Source organism: Rhea americana, unplaced genomic scaffold (genome assembly GCF_003343005.1).
Source record: "Rhea americana isolate MKP2758 unplaced genomic scaffold, rheAme1 scaffold_11, whole genome shotgun sequence".
Taxonomy (NCBI): domain Eukaryota; kingdom Metazoa; phylum Chordata; class Aves; order Rheiformes; family Rheidae; genus Rhea; species Rhea americana.
In genome coordinates this window covers 203,451-228,052 of record NW_028185150.1, presented here as the reverse complement: position 1 = coordinate 228,052, position 24,602 = coordinate 203,451, and the positions used below count along the sequence as shown (strand labels likewise).

Below are 24,602 nucleotides of genomic sequence, written 5' to 3'. Positions count from 1 at the left end.
AAAACAATTTTTGGAGTAATAATATTCTGCAATATTAGACTCAAAGTATTTTCAGATACAACACTTAAACAAACTACTTCTTTTTAATTAGATGTTTTCACTTCAAAATGTTTTGTTTCAACATACAGACCCAAACCAAAATTTATTACTTAGGTTCTTCCAAGCAGACATGAACCTTTTTTTGAAACTATTTTTCTCCCCAGGAAAAATCTTGATATTCTTGAAGCCCTGCTTTCTAACAGAAAACAAACATGCTCAATTTCTCAGCCTTTTACCTCAGATTTTTTCCTACTGATGTCAACAAAAGCATCTGGCTTGACTTTCAGTCTTGTTTTCAGCTTACAAGTTCTGAGGTTAGAAAAAACATAGCTTTAATAAATTAAAAAAAGAGAGAATTTGTCAGTATGAGCATAAAAGACAATGAAAATATGGATCTCTAAAGAGCACTGGGTTAAGGCTTAGGTACTATTTGGATCTGCCAAAGGCCCAGTTTCTGTGAAGAAACGGAGAAATCAGAATCCTCTCAGTTTTATTAAATATTGGAATTCTGGCCTTCATGGATGCAGAGCAAATCAAGAGACAGAAAGATTCGGCTACAGCCATTGATCCAGTCCTAACAACCAGGTGCCCATCTTAACGGAGTCACTTTTCATGGTATAAGCACACTCAGCAGAATAGAATATTTTCCTTCCTACCATCATGGCCAGGACAGTTGGATGGCTACTGCTTTGCGGGTATAAGATCTCCTCACTTCCTCTTGCAATTTCCAAACTGGTAAAAGACTGAAGCAACTTTGAAAATTATCCATTCATCCCACTAGCAGTGCAGCGTTTAATTTCTTTCCTTCACTCTCAGTGCCCACTCAAACCTAGAAATATCAACTACTAACTAATAAATATCCGTAACAAAATGAATCAGAAGCATCCAGTTCACTGAATGTCCTAGTTTGGCTTCTGAATGCCTTGATCACAGAAGTAAATGTATTTTTATTGCATGAGTCACATGATTAGTCTTAGGTGCCTTCATCGTTTTCGTTCGTGAGATCAACCGGAAACAAATGTCTAAAGTGGCAACTTTACTGTATTTCAAAGCAGAAAGTACAAAAAAAATTTTTCAGAAATTTATCACAACAATCCTATCTGAATAGATTCAGTAAGTTTTGTCCCAATTTAACAAATTCTTAAAACCAAATCTAACTTTACATACTCCTATTGAGTTCTTGAAGGTAGGCAGGTGCTTAACCTAGACTTATCCTGCTGAGGCTAGGCCTTTGTAGATCGAATATGAAGATCTGATTTGAGCTATTTGTGTCAGAGAAGACCTTGGGACACAAAATAAATTCTGACAATAGTTACTCTGGCACAAATTCTACCTTTATAGAAACTATGTTCATCAAAATGCAAACTGAATTTGGCTCTTGATGATACTACATAAACAAGAACCAAGGTTCATACAACAGGAAAGTAAATTCATATAGTGCTTGTGTTTGAACAGCACAAATCTTTGTTAAAACACTTCCCAATGTCAAAAGCCAAGGATATTTCTGCCAAAAATACATCTTTAGTGTATATATATTTTTTCAACTTGATATTTAGAGATAAGCAGTACATTTTTGATACCTAGCACATGCTGAAGGCCAGCTTCAAGTGGTACTTTGGGAAGAGGCACCTAATAACTAAGTAAATCCAAGTGACATCATTTGCACAACTGATCACTGAGTCATGATAGTTTTCACTGTTTATAAGAAGAAAAGATTTTTCAGCTAGGTCTTTGACCAACTACATATATCTTGTATTAAACCTATTAAATACAAGTTATTTGAACTTGTCTAATCAGAATGTAACATCTCATTGGAGATTGGTAGTCAAGGACATCTAAATCTTCACCATAAGCAGAGAACTACTTCGCACTCAGATTAATAAATTAAAATTGTAGAATATTAAGTTATATAATTGTTAGAAAGATCAAATGCACATACCTCGTACACAGAGAAATCACATCAAGTCATTGTTAAAGCAAGTTACAAATGTTTTGAATAATATCGTATAAGAATTCAAACCTGACATCAGAAAGATAAAATGCTTTTGAAACCAGTGACACTGCATAATGCTTTTAAAAACTATTTTATGCTAAATTTCTATGTTGGAATATTAGTTGTAGAATTCAATCTCCCTGGTATTTAACCAGCGTACTCTGTTCTGTGTTCTCCTCATAATTGTGCTTTTTAGATTAAAATTATAAATCAGATTCCCAATATTTAGTTTCTCAAGAAATTCAGACTGCTGAATTCTATTCGTATCTGAACAATCACAATTGGCATGTTTCTTCTATTAAAAACACATGGCACAGAAGATTAGTTCCATACCTTCAACAGACTGACTTGAAAAATATAAATATATACTGTATTTATATATAATGTGTATATATACACWATCAATATTCACATTAGAGAATCAGAACAATTTTATTGAAATTGCTTTTTAAGAAAGCCTTCTGTTTTGACTTCATGTCCACATAAAGCATTGAKATTTTTCAAGTGTACCATGTGAGATGGGGCTTCTTAAACCTAAAGAAAACATACTGGTGAAATATATATGAATATGCCTTTTTTTTTTAATGTACATGTWTTCAGATCTGCAATTTCCACCAGTGATAGCTTGCAAATTACAAAAGCTAAAAGTTATCTTGAGTCACTGTTTCCTCTCAGCAGGCTGCTGCAGGCAGAGTTCACTCCCGGAAGAAACTATTGGCAAATTATTCTCAAGGTGATGGTTGATGAGATGACTTATGCTGTCAAAGACACGATCTTTTGTACGAACCTTGAAAAAAAAAAGGATTCAGGAAAAAACATTAAAGACGAATAAAACAAAATAGTTAATCATGCCTTTGTTTCTTTACCCCAGTTTTAAGAGACTGATCCTTCTCCCATCAAAATCCATGGAAGTTTGGCTATTTCTGGAGTAAATTCTTCTATGTCTTACCTTCTCTCCTCTTTCCAGATAGACATTTTCCTTGCTATCTGTGGGCCAGGCCACCATACATAGGCTTACCTGAAAACCTTTTAAATGACGTTTTATTTCACTGTAAGCCAGAATTTTAAATCCACTTTTCTTCCTCCAGGAATGACCTGCTTCCTTCAAGTATTTTCGCTTTTTTCATCAGAAAGAGCTGTCCCTCCAGAGAGACGTATAGAGAGGTGCCAAACCCTAATTCTTCTCTCCATGCCCCAGCAACTTTGTTTTTCCTCTCACAAAGATCTTCGGATGCCAAAAGACTTGCCTCACTTCTGCTTGAAAACTCCCTTCCCCCAGAAATGATCCAACCATCATGTGTGTTTGGCTTGTGTTTGCCCTGTGCTGCACAGTACCCACTTGGGCTTTGCAAATTCAAACACTTCAGAGAAGGGAATGGCGTTGTTCGAGCACATTTACCAGCACTCTGCACTGGCAACCTGCTAAGTGAGCTATTACACCCTTGAAAAGAGAACGCAAGGTCAAACAGTCAAAAGTTAGGGTAGGCCAAAAAGTAATTTCTCTTATGAAATGATCTTGAATGGTAGAACCACATCTAGCGTTTGCTTCCTATGTTCTGAGTGAGTTAAGGCCTACAGCTTCCCCAGGAAGAACACAGGGCTTCTCAGGCCACTGTCATGCCACAATAAAGGCTCACATTGGGATCGGTGTAGTGGGCAGCAAAAAGCATATGAGCACTCCTTTAAAATGAGGAACATCATCCATTTTCTTTGAACTTTTCTCAGAGAGAGACAACAATTTCTGTAAAATTTTCCAAAATCAGTTTACGCTGTAGCAAGCACCTTGTCCAAAATATTTCAGTCTCTACAATTAAATACTGGCAAAACTATTAGCAGCTTAGGACAGGGTGTCACAGGAAAAATAAGCAGCAAACAACCTTGATGCAAATGATGCCATTAGCTCGGTGGGCATTCGCAATGTCACTGAGGAAAACCATCAGGTTCTTGTGTTTCTGAAACATACCTCTGAAACATCACTGCCTGTATTTATTCAAACCCATATTTTCAAAATTAAGGGATATCTTTAGAACAGTGCCAGCCTTTATTATCTATATGCACATGAACACCTTTTCAGTCAGTTCAGTTCAACTGAGAGTGTCCTCACCATAAAATGATATGCTCTGCCATCGCTGAAGTTCAAGCTCTCATTCTAAATCCAGTAAAAAGCCTGCAATCTTCAGTTTCAAGCATTGCTTACCTTGAACTAGAGGCTCTTTTCGTGAGCTGGATCAGGGCAAATGCAACAGGACAGTTAACTCTGCTCTGAAAACAAGGCTTTAAGTATTGTACCACATCACTGGCTAGTTTTGTGTGTGTTAATGAATGGTCAAGCACTCTTTGAACGCACGAGTTTCATAAATAATTATGCCAAAGCTCTATGGAAGAAACGCAAGCCACTGGCACGCTGCTCAGGCCTGCTATACACTTGCATTTTATTGACCATGCTCCTCCACTCTGACAAGTTACAAATAAAGCTGCTCAACAGCTGTGCCTGGATCCCATAAATCCTATCTAAACAGCACAGCTAACCTAAACACTGCCATAGGAAACCGGTTCTTATCAAGTGGTGTCTGCTTAAGTGGACTCCTACAAGAGCAGGGTCTTTGAAACTCCCAGAAAGCAGCAGAAATAACCAGTGAACTGTGCCAAGATCGTGCAAGATGCTGGCTGCGCTGCCCATTTTCTCCGGATCTTCACCCCAAGGACATGAAGAGTCTGCTAGCAGGTAAAAGTACTCAGATCTGTTCAAAAATGAACTGTTTCAGCCCCCTCCCCTGCCCCTCACAGTTTTAGTTGCAGTTAAAATTTCCCCTGCCCCCTTTGTAAATGCAGCCACTACTTGGTTAGTCCCCAGTAGCCTCCACTTRAACAGCAGAAGTGGTGGGAACCAAGTTCAGCGTTCTTTTTCCATGAGGCTCAATTAATGGATGTTTGTGAAGCTTTTTGAGGCCATAGTGAGGCAAGTACTTTAGTTCTCTATCCAGTGCTTCAGGGGCTTTACTGGGGGAGACAAGGGATTCCTGAAGGTGTTACATCCCCATTGCATCCACTGCCCGTCCTACTGACAGTTGGCAGGAGGCAGAGGTGCCTTGCCACGGGCACATCCCACCATGACAACCAGTTTGCTCCAAAAGAGAAGCAAGCTGGGAGACTGGCTCATGGCTAGGACAGTCAGGGTAGGAGTTTCCCAGCCCTCTCTGTGAAGTATATGAGGATGATGAATCGAATTCCCTAGATGTTACCAGATAAGACACACTAGCTTCTTCCTCGCTTGGTTTGGGGACACCCAWGGGACCCAAGATCTAGCAGGTTCATTCCTAGGCAAGCAAGCCATAACCTGAGCAAACGTGTAATTAGGAAATGGGAAGAACATTTTGTCACATCAAGGCTTTTGTATGGACAGCTGTTATGATTCCCTCTACCCTACTCTCAGAAAGGAGGAGTTAGGGAAGGCCTTGGGATGAKGTGGTACATTACCAGAAAGCCGAGGGATGGATAGATGGAGACAAGAAGCAGGTCCCTAGKCAGAGATGGGAGTAAATTAGTGCTGCCCTTAGAAGCAATGGAAAAAAGAGGGTCTCAGTCCTTCCCTTACACCAGCAAAACGGCCAGGGATCACAGAGCCTCAGTACTCCACCCCAGTAAGGCCAGCAGCAGACATATATATCCTTTGCCTTTCAGAGCACCCAGTGGCCTGCAACAGCTACTGCAGCATTTATTCTGAAGGGAGAATTAGGAGGCCCTACCGAAGAAGTCACAAAATAGCTGGCAAAATTTTAATGAACGAGGTCTCTCTCTAAGAGGCTGGGCACCCAGTTTCCCAGGCTGGTGTCTCAGTGAAGCCCAGGACTAGGCAAYTGCTATACGAGTGCTAAAAACATCATCTGACTGCCCTCTGGTGGYATATATAATTATAACAAGCATCACAGCCGTTTCTCATTACAGTATTTATACTCTGCAGGATTGACATAAGTCTGCTGGTCTTCTGCAAGTTTCTCAGTTGAGATGGATGCCAGCATGCCAGCTCCTTTCCTGGAATTTCTCAATTGCTTTGGGGCTTGTCATTTAAGGTCRTCCTTCACAAAGAAGAGGAGTTGCCAGCTGTCTGCTACCAGGAGCCAAGAATAAAATACGTGGCAACGCTTTAGGTTGTCTCACATGAGGCTAAGCTTTCACAGAAGCATGACAGAGAGCTGCAGTTTCTTTGCCCTCAAAAGTCTGCTGCCAGGATGCTCCTTTCCTCCCCTAMGGAAATCCTTGTGCTGCAAAGAGATGGAGCTGTTTTGTCCCATTTGACTCCGAGGTTAAGCACGGGAAACATTCTCAGGGAAAACAAAACATCTTGGAAGGCATGGTCTATATTCTAGCTGACAGAGACAGCATGTGGAAATTTCAGACACAAAGGCTGGTCTATCAGCTGTCCTGTCAGCTGCTTCTCAGCCAGCAGGCTAAAAAAGTGACTTAGCTATACTTTTGAGGCCGAGACTTTATTACAGTGATAAAGCCTGACCTTGGTAGCAAAACAGCTCCTAATGCTCCCTGCAACCTGCAGAAATCATGCGGTAGATCTGCTAAACATCAGGGAGAGAATTAGAGATGTAATGGCACCTCATATGAGGCTGTGATTATGGCCAGATGTGAATAAGTTGTAAACAAGGTTAAACATATTTAAGGAAAATGCACCATGTCAGAAACCTCCCTTACTATTATTCAGGAGTCAGCACTTACAGTTCCTTCTGGATCCACCAAAAGAAGATGCTTGGCTTGTCCATTATGCATGCCGGTCAACACATAGGAGCCTGGATTTGTGGTACTTTTCCTCACCAGGAAGTCTCCACATTTCTTTAACAGCTGTTCTGCTTCTTTCCTACTCATCTCTCCTTGATACCAAGGCTCTGTACTCAGCTCCTCCATTACAGTCCAGTCTGCTGCTCTGGATAAAAGAGGACTGGTACATTCAATGGAGGTGGCCTTACTCAACACAGGCTCAGAGGTTTGATTCTTGAGAGCATCTTCAAATGGTTCTGCTTATGGACACAGAAACAAGTGCAAGATCATTCAGAGGTAAATTACATTGCAAGATAGTGATATTCCAGTTGTTTTTAAGTGGATTTATTTTGTGTAATAGCCACTTGAAATAGCCACTTCCTTTTATTCTTATGAAAAACTAAGGGAAGATGTACTGCTAGGCTCATCAATTTATGAAATATATTAAGACTGAGGAATACAATATGTTAAAAATATACAGTATGCCCAGAAAGATGCTGATAAAAATCAGAGACAACCTTGACATGAGCTTTTGAAAGGTACTGATTCTATTTCAGTAATGGCAAAAATAAGATATTGTCAGCAGCTGTATTTATAGGCTCTGGTACAGGGCAGAATTCTCCTTTTGTCTTGCCAGTTATGTCAGGCAATTTCATTTCAAATAAATTGCATAATATGGGTAGCCAAAGTTATTATGCTCATATCTGGTCCCTCTTCAAACAACATATTCATTTAACAATTACGCATTACTGAGTCTCCAGCCTAAGGCAATGTCTAGAAAGGCTCAGTAGCCCTTATTACTCAATCTACTCATCTTCCTAACAGACACAGGCTAACATCTTTACTGTGATTTAGCTAACTGAAATCATCCTCCAGGAAGCATCTTTTAAACCTTAGCTAACCCCTGAACTCAATCTTACTTTCTCCAGATTGGAATGGAAAGGTGTCATTAAATGTCCCAACAGTCTTGCAGAAAGAGGTCAGCGTGTGCTTCATTGTATGCTGTACTGACCTATCAAAAGCTATTTTCTCTTTCAGACTTCCATCTGACCAACTGGTATTAAAAAGACATGTTGTTTTRCACCCATTAGACTTACCAGAGGACATCTGCAGAGCAGGACCAGGAAGCAATACATCAGCTCTAAACAGACTACTTAGATGCCAGGAGTATATAGTGGTTGCATGGGGCCACATAGGGATTAATTTAGCTCACAGAAATAGGGTAAACACTATGTTGTCACAGTCTGTTGGTGCCCCAGCTAACTCTTTAAATCCAGCTCAGCTATGTCTTTACTACATTGCATTCTGCACAAAGCCCAACATGTTTAACTAGAAAAACCACATTAACACTGGGCTAGTTGGCACATTTTCTAGTACCACTTTTATCCCTTGTCATCTAATGGATAATAAAGACTGACACAGGCTGGAAGATAAGAAATCAGTTTTCCTTATTTTTAGGAAAAGAATGTTTATAAAATGGAGGCAGATGTGTGCACGTTTTAAGGACAGGGAACATGGGAAATCAAGGTAAACATCTCACATTTTGTAGAGCAAACTTTTTTCATTGAAAATCGCTCTTCATAGACAGGTACTCTCTCTAACTTTCTTCCCTCTCACTAGAAAGCACTGTCAGGCATACCTCAGCAAATACACTCCCAGAGGACAGTTTTATGTACATTGAACTAAGAGAAAATTAGATATGTTATTTTACAGATAACATATAGGCAACAACTGCTTTGTCTCACTGCCTTTTAATTACATGAACTGAATTAAATGAATGTCAGCAATTGACTGGAGGTAGGCAGCCTGGAACAACAGGGAACGTTTTCTGCTTTCCTCATCTTTTTTTGCTAAATATGATCTTTAATGGCTGAGAACAGTATGTAAAGCTAGCACCAACATCAAATTATGACTGATGCTTAAACCATTATTTTAAGGTTATGGCTATGATACTGATTTCATAACAGCTCATTTCAAAGTTAAAACAGATAGCTAGATGGGACTGTAAGTCTATCCAGAGCACGGGATAAAACGTTCTTAGAATTGCCCTTCCAGTGTCTTTGTTGCACCAAGTCCTTATAGTATAGATTTGCTACCCAGTAGCATATTGGCAGGGCTGGCAGGGACTAATTCTCCAGCCATTCACTCCTTCAGTCCCCTTCACGAGGAGGCCGTTGATGTTATTTCCTTCTGACGTTGTTGACGATGACGCCAAGGATAACACAGGCTGCAACTCAGCACACATTTAATACAAACTAGCTTCAAATCTTTGGCCACCCTCATTTTAAACTCAGTTAGAAATGAACAAGCACCACAAATTACAAAATTCACCATGAATCCCCCAGGAGCACAAAATTTCACTGGGGGAGTTTCTGAACTCTTAAAAGAAAAAATAAATCTGTACCTACATTGGGTCTCTTATTAGAAAGGGAATGAAAAGGGAGGGAACTCACTCATGTCAAATAGATCCTTTCCTGGGCTGCTCTCTTTSGTATTATCTGTTGTTCCACTGAAGGCACTTTCAGCATCTGCCTGAAGTGCCAATAGAGCTTCCATATTTATATGCTGGGTGTTCACATACGTTGGCATCTCTGCCGTCGGGGTTACTTGTGATTTCCCTTCTGGCATGCTATAAATATCCAAAGATCCTAGAAAATTCAAAAGTTTTTTTTCTTTTTCTATATTTCACAGAACATTGTTTTTAGAATGACCAGAAAATATCACATATCATCACCACAGTTTTAAAATTCCCTGGAACAGAAGATGAAAAGACAATAACTGCTGGGCCTAGTCCAAAAAAATTTTGACAAACAAAGTCAGAACTGTATGTCTCAGTCAGGTTTTTTTTTTTCATGAGGAAAGCGAATTTTTCAAAATAAAGATTGTGAGTTTCCAAGATAACGTTGTGTTGGGAAGTCATGAGAGAAAGAAATAGAGTAAAATCTCCAGATTTGTACAGATTAGCAATAGAGAACATATTCTGGCACTTGAAAAGAAAGAGTCCCCAGAAACACAGCAAAGCCATCAAGTAAACATGGAAAGGGTAAAATTTCATATAGATGTTTAGACTGATGTGATTTACTTATAATTCATAGACAACAGAGATATAGGAAAATTATGTGTGGTTTGTTACTTACAAATCCTTTATAGAACACAGTGCAAACACACACATTATTCTACATTTTCAGAAGGATTGCTGATTTTAAGTACTTCCTTTGGAAATCCCATCTTAAACTTCTATAATGGCTGAGATCATGAATGAATGGATCAAATGGTGTGCCTTTAAATATCATGGGCTCTTAAGATCTGGCAAGCCAGAAAGGGTTCAGAGCAAGCTGAAGGTTGGGGGCTACACAAATTATGAACTGTTCTGCAAAAGTTAAGTTTTCATGAAAGTGTACATAAAGAAAAATTGTCTAGAGATACTTAGCAAATACTATCCACTGAAACCAACAATAAATTTCATGACAAAGGAAATGTATCATCCACAAAGTACAGATAAATGCCTAAAGACCTTGAGGCATCAGACCTTCATGCACTTCGCCCACTCAAGACCACCCGCAGTATTAGCACCTACAAGTAGTGAAACTCACCTTGTTTAAGAGGCCCAGGATGCCAGTCTTCACTGAATTTGTCTCCTATGTGCCGACTCTGATAGTAGGTTTGCTCTTTTCCTAGTCCTGTTGCAGACTAGAATGGACACACACAAAAAGAAATCCTCATTTGCCTTTAAAACACTGGGATATATTATGAGTGGCTTTGATGATTTCCTTAGTTGACTATGTACACCCACTCTTCATTTCTGATTCACCGTGGTGTCAGAATATATATTTCTTGAACGCATTTGTGTAGGAGTAAGGTAATAYTGGTTACCTTCATGTAAACTTCCCTCCTTCCTACTTGTAATAACCCCTGCAATCCTAAATGACAGATCATCCCCTTCAGCATAGTTGTCTTCAGAAGGTGAGACCTGGCAAACCACYTCTGGGACAAGTGCTCCACAGAAACCAGACGTGGGATTAGAAGATGCCCCAAGCACCCTCCAGAGCACCAGCTGGAGACTCACACTGGTACTAGGGGACTCAGCCAGGTGTTGAAGGAAGGATGGTTTCTCCAGACAGGGCCCCTCTGRCATTTAAGTGGAGTTGTGCTGGGTCTGAAAACCCATCATCAGTGGCTAGGTCAATACTGCAGTCAAAGTCTGTCTGACAGCCATGCCAGCAGAAATAGCCGAGCTGACTTTAAACCAGATGTTCAGGTGCCACTACATCAAGCCTCAGCACCATAGAATTCAATGCAGGATGCAAAGCCTATCTAGWAACCTGGCTAAATATTGACTGCTACTGAGTTATTAACATAATTAACTGTTAATAATGACTACAATGGATTTTTTAAAAGTCCTGCACCAAATCTTTCCCAGATTGTCTGCACTCCTTACCCTACCAGTCTGCCAGAAGGGCAGATAGAGTAGGGTCTAGGCTCCAAACACCACCATGCACCCCTGCACAAGGAGGTGCTACTCATTCTGCTCACAATTCCTGGGTCAACGTGAGATGTACCACAGGCTGAGAAAGACCCTGCTGATTTCCCAAAGGCTCTGCAAGGGCCACCAGCTAAGGCTGCTCAGCCACACCAAAAGCACACACTGTAGGACTCATTACACTGAACTGCAGTTATCTCTTCTGTTACATGTAACAGTTATAATGGAAGAGTGAAACAGGAAAGAAAGAGGTGATGATTGAGCTAACCAACAGAACTTGGGCTGTTTTGATTCTAGATTTGTTGATATTGCCATTGCCTGCATCTTAAGTCAAAGTCCTTTCATACCCATGATTGGAGGTGACATGAAACATYTGGTGTGACAGTGAGGGTAGCCAGGAGAATAGCTCTAGGGCTCATAGAGCCTGCCAACCAAGGAGAAGAGCCCAAAGTCGGGTAATTCACTAAAGGCTAAATTTTGAGTTCTGTTGCAATGGGCAAAGCCTGCAGAACCAAACTGAGGCACTGATCTGCAAGCAGCTGGCTGAGATTGGTTAAGGCCAATGCCTTCMACAGCACTTTTAGGGCTGGTCCAAGAGGAGGCAACTCCCTCTATCCTTGTGCTCACCCTTCTGTGAGGGGCAAGAGATAGGAGACCTTCAAAGTCCCATAGCTAATGACAGCAGTCAATAGATGTTAACTAACAACTCCTTCCATCTAGCAACTCTGTCCAGGGTGTGGGCACCTTTGATTCCCCAAGCTCTTGATCCCCTATCCCACCATGGCTGATCCCTGATCCCACTTACCTAGAATAAAAGATCTCTCTCTTTTTTTTTTTTAACTCATGCTCATGGGTAAAAATGTAGCAATYCTAAGAACATGAAAGAGTGGTCCTGGCTTGTCAGATCAAAACTCCATCTAATCCAACATGCTGTTTCTTAGAGTAGCCAAAAACAAATGAAAGAGCAGGGCCAAGATATATGATGGATATCCCATATATTCTCCCAGACATCATTTGAAACTCACTGAACAAACTACTATAAAGATAGTAAACCTCAGTGGACTTCTCTTCCTTGAATCTGTGTAACCTTTTAGTATCATGAAAAACTMATCTCTTTTTGCTTGTCCTGAATCTGCTTAATTTGTTGCCCCWACATCACTGATGCTCCCTCATTCAAAAGGAAACTGGCCACATATGAAGAGTCGTGAGCTATAAACGTTCCCAATGTATCCATCTTAAAATACACATCGCTTTCAATTTTGGATTAGCAGCTGGAGGGTAGAGGTGCAATTGCACTGACCTGAGCTGTATCCGCGGCAGCAGGAAGCCTTGCTTTGAGCCTGGCATCAATGAAGCCGCCAGGAGGGGGCATTTTATTGGGGATGTTGTTGTAATAGGGATGTTCTGCTGCCTCTCCCTCCTCCTCCATCCATGGCTCATCAAAACTCTGCATCCTGTAAGAAAGTGACCGCTGTATTTTGCCCATCACTTGCAAAGTGCTCAGAAGCCTGCAGCATGTTAGGACTGTCTGTCAGGGGATCACTACTGCATATTACTTTGACAATTCAGCTACACRTGTAAGTCAGGAAGGATTAATGGATCAGACAGCAGACCCTCTCCGTTTGGACAAACTTGATATAACTTTTCTTTACAACAGATGAATTTCTTTATGCTAACTGAAGGATGTTTTCACTCAGCCTTAATAATAAGTGCCATTAAAAACTGAATTAACAAACTATTCTATTTAACCTTACTGCAACATTTGTAATATTGTTACCTGACTGACTGACTAAATTCTAAAATTTTGTCTTTAATTACAGCTGCTCTAACACAGATGCAATCTGGAAGAACTCCATGAAKTTGAGAGATCACATTTGCACTTTCACTCTACATTTAACCATCATTTACACCAATCTAAAGTGAGTATAGAATGCTTCCAGATGGAAATAAGTAGCATTTGATATTCACCATGCACTCATTTTACTTTCATGTAAGAAATCACAGCAGGTATCAGTTCATTGTATTTACACTAATGTCAGTGAGCATCTAGTGAGCATTTCAAAAACCACAGCTCACTAAAGAAAAGAAAATCTTATTCCCCAGCCTTTTATACATACATAAACAGACATCTTTTGTATCCTCCAGAGAAGAATGCAGTCAAAGCCTACATTATACTCCTAAAAACTTCACCCTGGTTAGTATCAGAAATAGGGAAACATCACTAGCCATTTTGAAAGCCCAGTAAATCTAGTTTACTGATTCTAAATTGACWGAGCTGCTATGACAGTAACAACGAGGAGGAAGTGCCACACAAAACAACCATTCTTGGCCATTCAACACTGTCTACTAACTACAATGGAAAACATGGAACATGTCAATAAGTTCACTCTAAAATCTATATTTAAACACTCTTTTAAGTGACTGTACGCCTTTCATATTCATTAGGCAAACCCTGCTTTGCCAATTCAGCAGAAAGCTCTTATTTAAGTATTTAAGTCCTGTCCTYCTCCAGCAATTTGTCCACAGCATATTTCACTAAGGTAATACAAACCTAAAGCAGATTATTTAGCAGTCTTCTGCAGTWGCACTCACCTGTCATGGAAAGTAGGCATCTTAGAGGGACATCGTAAATATTGCTTAAATCGAAGCTCAAAGGCTTGCCCTATGGTRCTGATGACATCCTGTGCCAGGCCATCACAGCATTCCAGTATATGGCAAGCTAAATGGAAAAGATTGATGCATGCAAATCATTATTTATGTTACAGCTGGGTGCACTAACCTATGACAAAAGACYGACAGGTCAGGCATAGCTGCACTATTTATTCATGATGTGCACATTTCAATAAACCCCAAATCAGCTACTGTGAATTTCAGATAATGRGGCCTTTAAAGGTTAAATAGAATTGCTATGGTCTATGCCAGCAGCAGGTGAGACCAGAAATCAGTTCCACAATTTTAACAGGTGCATGAAGACAGGAAACTTCCCCAAATTTCACTTATTATTACCTGAATGTAATAGATTATATGTGAAGGTGGAGCTTTAAACTGAGATTATAAAGATATTAACCAATARTGACAAAAAAAATCAACTACTCCAAGCCTTTTTTGCTTTCCTTAATTTTACTCCCACTTTAGTTTTAAAAGTTAATCATCCCAAGTTCGCAAAGCATTCACTTCCTTTGAGTTTCTAAAATTTCCAAAAATGCAAGCTCAGGGAAGGTGCATAACTCGGGTACTTCCCAGATCCTGGGCCCTGATATGATCCCAGTACTAGAGAGGAATGGTGCCTTTTCCTGCTTGTTATGGAGTCACTGCTAGCAAACTGTGGGAGCACTGGCTAGCACAGAACCACGCAGTTGGCTTATTTCAGCACTTTTATGCACCATCTCTCTGAACCTGTCATGACGGGGGCAGTAAGGACAACTGGCAACAAAAGCTCTGTCCTGTGGGAGACTGAGAAAGCTCTATCCACTGTCTGAGCAGCTAAASCAGTCCCAGTTTTAAAGAGAGTGGCTCAGAGGCATCATCCTATGTGACACCATGCACAAGCAAACGCATGAAGGTTTCTCTGAAGAGTGCAAGAATGTAGATGGTTGTTAGGAGCTAGAAACTAAAGAGCTGAATTAATGTCTCAATGACATTAAGAAAAGCCCAAGTGAGTTCATATTTTATGCTTTTTGCTGGACACGTACACGGCCTGCTGGCTAGAGTCTGGACTGCCGATGAGGATCTGGCTGTTTTCTAAGCCCTCCCCCCCCCCATAGTACTGTGGGATCTTATTCAAAGTCATTACCTTCTCTCTCCTTTGATCTCTTTACTAGATTTGAATCTAAAGGTCTTCATTTAGCATGTAGTCATGTAGTTCTCATCTTAATACGTGTGCAATGCTCAGCTCACTGGAATCAAGAGCTTTGGATGCCAATGTCCTACAAATAAGGGTTGCATGCAAACAATTTGTGCACAGCTGTGTAATTTTGTCAGTTAAAGCTACATAGGAGGTGAAGGAGGTTTAGCAATGGCCCCCCACAGTCTGTCTGCTGGACAGACTTCTGAAGAGACCAGATTAGAGGGCCAAGAAACCTGCAGCTATGCAGGTACAGCGCTATGAAGGCACCAAGCTGTCACTCCCACATTAGCAGCACCAGAGGCAGTGTGGGATGGCACCAGTCACAGTGCTGCCCTGCTAAACAGATCCAGAGATGCTCTCACCTTACAGCATCTGCTGTGCMCACTAGTAGGCTGAGGCAGCATCTAATTCAGAAGAAATGTCCCTGACTGCAGGTTGAAAATGGATTTAGAGGCTCACATTGTAGGCTAGCAGCAGGCTATTTGCTGTTTGCCCTCCCTGCACCACTGTTGGTGGTGCTGGACAATCCATCCCCAGATAAGGTACAGATATATCTTCATGAATGTGGGCTGAAAGAAGTTAAGTCAGAACTATGATTTTTTTTCCACCCTGTAATAAGGATGGGTATTTAAAGAGGCTACATCACTCGCTGCTAAACCTGCCTGGAGCTGAAACGAAGCATGAGTCATTTTTTTAAAGTAGTTTCAGTAGGTGACATAATGAATAACCTGTTTCCTTGGATACGTGAATGGACTTTCGGCAGGTAAGAGATGTGCTTCTTGTAAAAGGATAAGAAGGTTTGGCTCACACAAAGATGCTTTCTCGTGTATGTTACAGCAGAAGACTGATAGCCTTTGGCTTGCCAGATGCAGAATATAAAACTCTAAGAAGAGAGCTTTCCCATCTTTAGGAAGAAATGTGTCTACTGTGCTCCTACAGCATGAGTCTTGGCATCAATAACAGCAGCAGTAACATTTTCACTAGATGTGGAAACAAATTTGAGCTCACTTCCAACATGTTGTGCAGGTAACACAAAGACTGACCAAACGGCCAGTGACAATGAAAAAGGAGATTAGGATCCCTTGGTAAGCTAAACTCCTCAAAAAGCAAAATGCATTTGAATACCAGCCATATGCAAAGTCACAGATCTGCAGACCACTGATGTATACACACATGGAGGAAATCTATCATGCAAAGCTCTAACTCTGAAGGATTAAGGATTGGAGTATAAGAGAATTTCACATGAAAAAAGGAGCTACTCCGCAGCACAAAGAACTAACGAGAAAACCGGCTAACGAAGAGGAAAAAAGTAATCATATATAGGAAGGTGCGATCTCTATTACAGATCCATGAGGCTAATACTGGATTACTGCAAATGTATCTAGTATTGATCTGCATTTTGAAAACAATGCAGAAAAAATTTAGATGGAAGAACAGAAAAGATTTTAAGGACAAAGGACAGGCACTGCAGTTGGACACCTACAGATCTCACTGTGTTAAACCTTTTATAAAGAAAATTGAGGGGCAACTTGATTACAGCATATAAATACATCCACGGGGAGACAGTATCAGGTGCTTAAACTTTGACTCCTCAGTCTACGATAGACCAGCACAACAAGGAACAGTGGAGGAAGATAAGGCTAAACAAATTCAAGTTAGCTATAAGGAGTTTTTAGATAAAATCTATTCACATAGGAACAGAAGACCGAACACAGGGGTTCTCCAGACCCTACAGAGCCTGTGTCTGGTTTGCAGTGCTGGCCCTCTAAGTTGCTATTGAGATCTCTTGGTGTGACTAAATTCACCTCCGGTTTTGGAGAATGGTACAGCTGAAGAAAATGGGTTGAAAGCAGCTCCACACAGAACAGCCTACAGTCTGGTGCCTGAACCTGAGCCAAAAGACTCATGAGACTAAAACACACAGGCATAGCAAGGATCTGAACCATCTCCMCATCTTCATTCCCTCATAAGTTTTCTAATCATTTGCCTTACATTCAGCATATTAGTACGTTTAGTGCAGGTATTTTTTATGAGCTAACACTGCTAAGACTGGACATTTCTGCACATGACACAACAGGTTCTTGAGGTATCTAATTAAATAGTTAAAGGTCACAAAATGTGGAAGCTATTGAGTTCATCACGCCCATGATTAGGCGGCAGCTAAGGGTTTGCAGGGTTGGGATTTAATTGGAGTTGGTGTCTCAAATCTGCAGAAATCCCATTGCAAGTCCTTGAGTCTTTTCTTGGAGCTAGTCTTTTTTTTTTCCTATGAAACCATGAATAATAAACAGATTCTCAGATACATTATACAATAAAATACAATTATACAATACATACTTGATGCACCTTGCATCAAGACCTAGTGATGGCTTCTGCATTTCAAGCAGAGAGTGTTTTCTGTAGTTATTATTGTAGACTATAATTTACACTTTTTATAATCTACCTTTATTTTTGAGAACATGAACAGGATTTCAGTCTTTGAAAAACAATCAACAAGAGGTGCCTTATTCGTGACCAACATCTATAAAAAAAAATAGAACTAGGTATCTCCTTGAATAAAACTTCACGGAGGAAGAGGACAGTCTCCAGTCGGCTAGAAAGCTCACTATTTGATAAGGAATCTGATGCTGTCAGGAACAATCAGGCATATACTGAGAAGACCTAACAGATCCAGCCTCTTAATCAGAGGACGTAATCAGAGGACTGCTTAGTTCTTGCATCTTGATTGAGTTTAGTTATGAGATAGCTGTTGCCTAGAAGCTCATGCTGCCAAGACTAGCAAGCTCTTGATTTAAGACATGAAGAGAATCTAAGTGATATTTGGAGATGAATCATAGCTAAGATCTCTTCTAAGTTTCAGAACGAATTTATATATGGCTGTATGGGCTGTATGGCTTGTATGCGGCTTAGTACCACACAGTTCTTTCCTGATTCTACCAAAGACAATCTTTTTATTGGGCTGTATTTATTTTATTTCTGAAAAAAATTTGAGTAAATTATACTATGAATAATTCATATTTCTCAAAAGAAAAGAAAGATGCCAAATAGATATTTCTAACTTACCTCGCCGATTAACAGGGTCCTTAGCTACATATGCAACATAGTCAGTTGTATCCTGTCAAAAAAATAAGATATCTATAATGAATGCAAAAAAATGTTTGCACTGATCATAGGAAAAGATCATAGCCCACAGTGTACATGTTCTTGTGGGTAGGATCTCAATATGACATGTCTAGCACTAGTTATCTACTGCTTGGAAACCTGCAGCTTCTCATTTACTGCAAAAAATGTTTTGGGGTTTTGGTACTGATCCCATCACTTTGTTTTCCCCAGAGTGTGAATCTATTCCAACATAACTTATAAATCTCATCCATAGTCTTTGAAAATCAATTAAAGAAATTTAGTTGGATTTGGATCAGGCCTTATTCAGAAAGGAGTAAAAATTTCAAGTCCTTATCTTCAAAGTACCTGAAGATTTTGGTTCGGAATATGAAGCAATCAACTGATTCTCTGGCAGAAAGAGTGGGATTAACAGCTCTGCTCCTTCAAAATAATGAAGAGCCAGGTTTATTCACGTGTGACAAGCAGGTGAGTTTAATTTACTGGTGCCATGTGGCACGGAGATGCTCAGCCATGGCTTGGCTGTGAGAAGCAGCCTCCCCAAGACACTCTCCCTAGCCCATGGGCTGCTACCCGTAGTCCCCATGGCCGCACAGCAGGTTGGGTTTCTGGTAAGAGCAGGCTCACGTCTTCTCTGAGGATTTCTTGCTTGCTCACACTCCTGTGCACAAGCAGAGCAGACTTTTATTGTCCTGCAGATGAAATGGCAAGGCCAACGCTCTGGGGTAATGTCAGGTTTACTGGCATGTCTGGAAAATACCAGGTAGACTCGATTCAGCTAGGAAGTTGGTCAGATCAATGATTTCCCAACATGCTAAAGCTAGCTGTGCCACATACAGGGTACTCAAAGTGTTCCCAGGGGACTAGTCCAAGACCACTGAACATATTATCTCAAGATCTGATGTTGCAACATATACCAATTTTAAATTGTGACAGATTTTTTTAACTTAGCCTTCTCTAATACAAGCACACACATACCCCTACCAACACAAACCACTGTGCTGCATACAAAGCTCCCTTCCTAAGGAGAACACAATGGAAAGGATGAAGCACATGCGTGGTTCTGATGACAGATGTGTAGCCATATCACTTAATGCTCTTTTGGAAGGCACTCAGACACATCAATATGAGGTTGGTCTGTTTAAAAGAAAAAAACAACAAAAAAACAAACAAAAAARCAGAACAGAGAAGAATAGCCCTAGCTCTTTATCTAGTAATTTCTTATGCATCCAGTGACATAGTGTCTGGGCAATGACTTCAGTGGAAATAATGATGCATATCAACAAGTAACGGTAAGAGAAAAGTGGCTATATCTGTAACAGCAAATAAAACAGAGCCAAGGTGCAGGCCTGAGAGTTGTTCCACACTTGTCCATACAGTTTAACCATCAGTACTCTCCCCTGCCTGGCTGTGCCAGCTCCTCAAGCAGTGCCCTGAAATGTCCAAGGGAATAGCACATGCTAGGMACCTTTCCCAATAAGCCACTGTATGGAAGTATGGATAAAAACTGTATTGCACCATTTGGTCTCAAGGCATAAAGACAGTTCATAGATCATTTTATTTACTGGTATAGACAAACCTAGTGAATACATTTAAGCTGGAGTTTTATTTCATAGCCAGCCATTCCAAGCGTGGGTGCAAGAGACCGGAATCACTCACTATATGAACCAGGTCTTTCTTTCATCTAAAGCTCTCTCAGATTCAAGCTCACTATGACAAACCATTTAAGGAAATGAGGACAGCACATTGCATGGTGGCTAAATTATGAGATTCCCATCGAAAGGCTACAGAGSATTGAGCTGATGCAGGAACTGGTCTCTGACACTGAAATTCTTACACAAAGTCCTGAGGCCTCAGCTGAAGACAAATGAGAGTGTGCTGTATACTAAGCCTAAAAGAAATTGTATTGTGGTGAAAACATTTGGAGACATCAGCTGGATCAACATAGGGCTTGCAACTGTAGAAGTACTCTCCTCAAGGACCTCTGAGAGACCTGGCTTGTGAGATGTCTCTGAAATTTCAACAGGCATCTCCAAACCCAGGTGTCTTGTTTAGAGGCCTGGAAACAGACACCTGAAGCAGAGTCCTGAAATGAAAAATGTTTGGTGTATCATAAGGGAGGCTGGAGAGAACTAGAGCAGATCCAAGCACTGTATGGAAGTGAACTAAAATGATTCTGAAATGGTGCGTAAAAGGATTCGGTGGAGCCATTTTAAGCTTGTAAGTACTGACAAAGGCTGAAACTATCTGACTCATTACAAAGAGGAATATTGTAAAAATATATGTGGTACTCAAGCTGTTCTCCAAGACTATGGAAYGCTTCTCCAGTGGATATATTTTGAATGATGAAGGTAATTAATGCTTAGGGAGTGGGAGGAAAGTTGCAAAGCTAATTGCTGGCACCAGTGTGTGCCAGATACCCAAAGCAGAAAATTGGATGGGGCGAGGAGTGAGGGGAGTCTAGCTTCCAGACAAACCAGACTGCAAAATGTAATGCACAGGAAGCATCTCCTGAAGAAGCTTGGAAACTGATCTGGGCTTCTCACGTCTAGGGCCTTTCTTCTTCCACTTTAAATYTCAAATAAGGGAACGAGCTGATGAGCTGAAGCCCAACTGTGGGGGATAAGGTTTTTGTGATGGCAGTCCTCCACCAAGTGGAAATGATTAAAGGCTGATGAAAGTTATGTCTGGATAGTCCCCAGATGGGTTAATAAAGCTGTGACTTAAATCACACCCCTTGCATCGTCTGCTTTCCTGCACACTCAGGACAAAGGAACCACCTGCTTTATGAACAAGCCTTTTTGATTTAAAGTTGTGCCAGATACTAGCCCACTGAGACAAGCCTGTAGAACATCATTATAGACTCACACCTACCCTCTCCACCCCCAGGATGAGATCACTATGCAGCGGTCTTATTGGGAATGCTGCTTTATAATTTCACTGTCTCTTTTACAAGCTCCCTTCCACGATGCAATTTGATTTCTCTGGTAGCTCACTGACTCAGTAGCATGATTTTTATCTCTCTAAAACATTTGGAAGAGCTTGTTTACTCCAAATCCAATCGCTACTGCTGCTGCTCCTCTCCTCTTCCCTGGTAAATCAYTCTATCAGTGGGCAGTGTGCAATGGTGTTTCCAGGACTCAGCATTTGGGATGGCAGATGGGGAGCAAAGAAYCTTCTTACGGAGGCAGGGAACTGTGCTAATCGCTCCTCGGCCCACTTCAGGAATTGTTCATTTACAGCACCCATGGCAATCTGTTGTATTTCAAAGCTGCTGTTGATCCATTTTTTGTTCCCCAAATGATTATGATGTGATGTCTTTTTTTCCTTCCAGATCTTCACTGAGTTCACCGGAGCTATACCAAGGCTGAACTTCGCCCTTATGTTTACTGAGAGTAGTGAAATGAAGAGAGAAATTGCCAAGGGTCTTCCACTTAACAGAGTTAAGCCGAGATAAATAACTCACAGGGCAGGCTAGAAATTGCTCTACCTGTATTATATGACTGATTAATGACAGATAATTATATGACTGATGAAAATGCAGATTCATTCAATTTAGCTAGATTTAAAACTTTCAGAGCTCTAGGGTACAAGGTGAACATTATCTCATTTTAAAATTCTCCCACTTCTCCCYGGATGAGAAATACTTTTGGATCCCATTTAATATGATTTTGGATGGACTGCTCATAGAAATAGGGAAAAATGCAACAAGCCAAGGTCTGCCCTTTGATCTGCATGAACCAAACATGTAGGTGTATCTGAAAGCTTGGCAAAATTAGAAAGAAAGATCTGGGCTTCTTCTGAAAGCCTCTCAAACTGCGTGTGTGCAATGAATACACCTGAAGGCAGTATTCAGTACAGTCTTCTCAATGTACAGTTAAAGATGAGAAGAAAAAAAATACATACATTGCTATGAAAATAACTGTAACATAAGTCTATTACTGCAAAGAGGGCAAGATGAAAACAGTCTAGATGAAAATGCACACACTGCCCATCTGACCGTACTGCATTATTCTGAGAAACAGAGCCCTGCTTATCAGTTATTATGTGAATGCTCACAGCCCTTTGATACTTTTCATTTCAGTCATTCAAGGAGGAGGATTTATGACTGCTTGTCAGTGGTTTCTTTAAAAAAAGTTTGATGGCAACAGTCAAGGAGATTTTATGAAACAAGAAACAGGGGCTATTGTGGTTATATTTTTCTTTCAGTAAGCTATGCAATAAATTTTGTCAGACAGTCCTCATAAAGCCATATCTGTGTGGGGATACGTGGGGACAGCTTTAAAGAAATGCTTACCGGATCACCGCCAGATGCAAAGGAAATAGATTGCATATGGTGATTTGCTATGATCTGCGCAGATCAGAAAAAATAAGTACAAGTTAGTAGGCTTACACATACAGTTTAGTCTTTTGATTTCTTTTTTTGGCTTGTGTGGGGGTGAAAATCCAACACCAAGATCAAAATAACTTCTGCATTTCACCTACCAGGAGTGTAAAGAGTAGCATGATAATATAAACAAACTTCAGGATGAATGTTTTTAATCTGGTGCTSTTTGAAACCTAGCAGGACACAGGGAAATAGTTAAACATGCTCAGAACTCCAGTAAATCATCTAGCTCTGCCATACAGTATCTTTGGAGAAATTTTAATCTGCTAGGGCTCACTTTCTTTATTACAGTTAGCGATGAATGGAGCAAAGGGTGCYATTCATCAAAATACTTTTCTGCTGATGCCACCCTGGTGAAATCAATGAAATCACAYCAACCTGCACACCTGCTAAGGACCCTAACGTTGCTTCCAATACCTACTGTGGCATTTGATGTTTGAGATATTAAAAGTAAACACTTTTGCAATATGCACATAGAATTTGGAATCTAGCTGCAAATCTAGGATTACAGTCACAACYTCCAGCACGCTTTAGGGCATTCGAAATGACAAAATTCAATTTGCTTATGTAGAGTTTGAACTAACACGATATTTCTCCAGGAAGAGACAAATTGTCATGAACCTCCAATACAAGGAGAACAGCTCTGCCATATTGCTATTTTGAGATTTAACTTAGAAAATCTTTTAATAATAGAATCACATAACAAGCGAGAACAAAAAGGTCATTTTAAAGAAAATCACTTGAGCTTGATCATTTGAGTCATAGGAACAATACCACATAATTTGCTTGCTATGGGAAAGGGCCCTTATTTAGAAACCTAGAGGATGTGACAATAATCGTTTGGATCTTAATTGCTTGCTTTGGAGAAGGTAGCATATACTATCGAAAACTTGGTTTAGGAGATAAAAGAAATTATAAAAAAATATTCTCCGGGCTCTTTTCCCATCCTGCATCTTAAAGATCTGAAAATAGCAACTATCTTCCCTGGAGAGAAAAAAGCCTGACATGAGTTTCTTCATTTTTTGCCACTACATGCAGTCAGAAAAAATAGACAAAGAGGAAAAATTCTTTCATATAAATTTCATTTTTAACACTGCTGCTTATCTCATGGCAGCCTCGGAAGACACAGTTAATTATTAAATGTTCAGCGGAAGACCATCGTTCTTCCCTACTCCTCAGTAGGGATTTCCTTCACATTTTTTCCCAGAAAGAGGAAATGATCTTAACATCAAAGATGAACTAATATGGATTTGTTGCACATTTAAAGTCATTTTTGTCTAAAGTTGTGCAAATAACCTGATCTTTCCATTCAGCAGCATAAAAACCAGAAATTATTTCAGATTGCCTTAAAAATTAATTTTCTAAATTTTAAGGAAACTGAAAAGTRTTTTAAACTGTCAGTTCAAGTCAGACATATTTTTTTTAATTCAATCTCAGAGCTAAAAATTTGAATTTAGTTTGGGACACGGGTATACACACACACACATAAAAAAAATGCTGTTCATCCACCTCTACTTAAAATGGTCAGAAAGCTTCTGGGCAGGGCTGCACGCAGTTGCTCGCCGAGCGCACCGAGGGCTGACTACACTGTCTTTTCCCTCCTTCCAGCTCCTCCAGGAACCAGAGGCTATCGCAGAAATCCAGGCTGTCTTTCTTGAAGGACAAAGCTGCTGAGCCAGACTTATTTTCAGTATTCTTCAAGGTATCTGCGAGCTCACGAGCTCACATTTTAACAGCTCACAGGCTAATCAAATGCTTGGCAGAGACGCGAAACAAGGGAGATCACAGTCAGACTGGGGGTCTTTGAGAAACCAGATGTTTCCCAGTCCTCCAGCTTCCAGACCAGGTCTCTCTCAAAAAGAATGACGTGAGAGAAAGATAAACAGCTCCGTCAACTCTCTTTTATATTTCAGTTCACTGCAAATTACTTCATCTCTCGTSGAGAAAAGCCAAAACATTCGGGGGAGGA

The 24,602-nt window shown here is 40.4% G+C and overlaps 1 protein-coding gene across 1 annotated transcript in view; it reads right to left on the bottom strand.

Moving 5' to 3' along the window:
- Window positions 1-2,690: 2,690 nt before the first annotated feature.
- Window positions 2,691-24,602, bottom strand: part of SHC3 (SHC adaptor protein 3) — a 58,556-nt gene continuing 36,644 nt past the window's right edge. The window contains exons 5-12 of the mRNA XM_085312348.1: window positions 22,544-22,597; window positions 18,190-18,241; window positions 13,872-13,998; window positions 12,580-12,733; window positions 10,393-10,489; window positions 9,253-9,447; window positions 6,761-7,056; window positions 2,691-2,819 (exon numbers count right to left, since the gene is read on the bottom strand). Of these exons, the coding sequence (XP_085168474.1) occupies window positions 2,691-2,819; window positions 6,761-7,056; window positions 9,253-9,447; window positions 10,393-10,489; window positions 12,580-12,733; window positions 13,872-13,998; window positions 18,190-18,241; window positions 22,544-22,597 (1,104 nt within the window). The remainder of the gene's footprint in view (window positions 2,820-6,760; window positions 7,057-9,252; window positions 9,448-10,392; window positions 10,490-12,579; window positions 12,734-13,871; window positions 13,999-18,189; window positions 18,242-22,543; window positions 22,598-24,602) is intronic.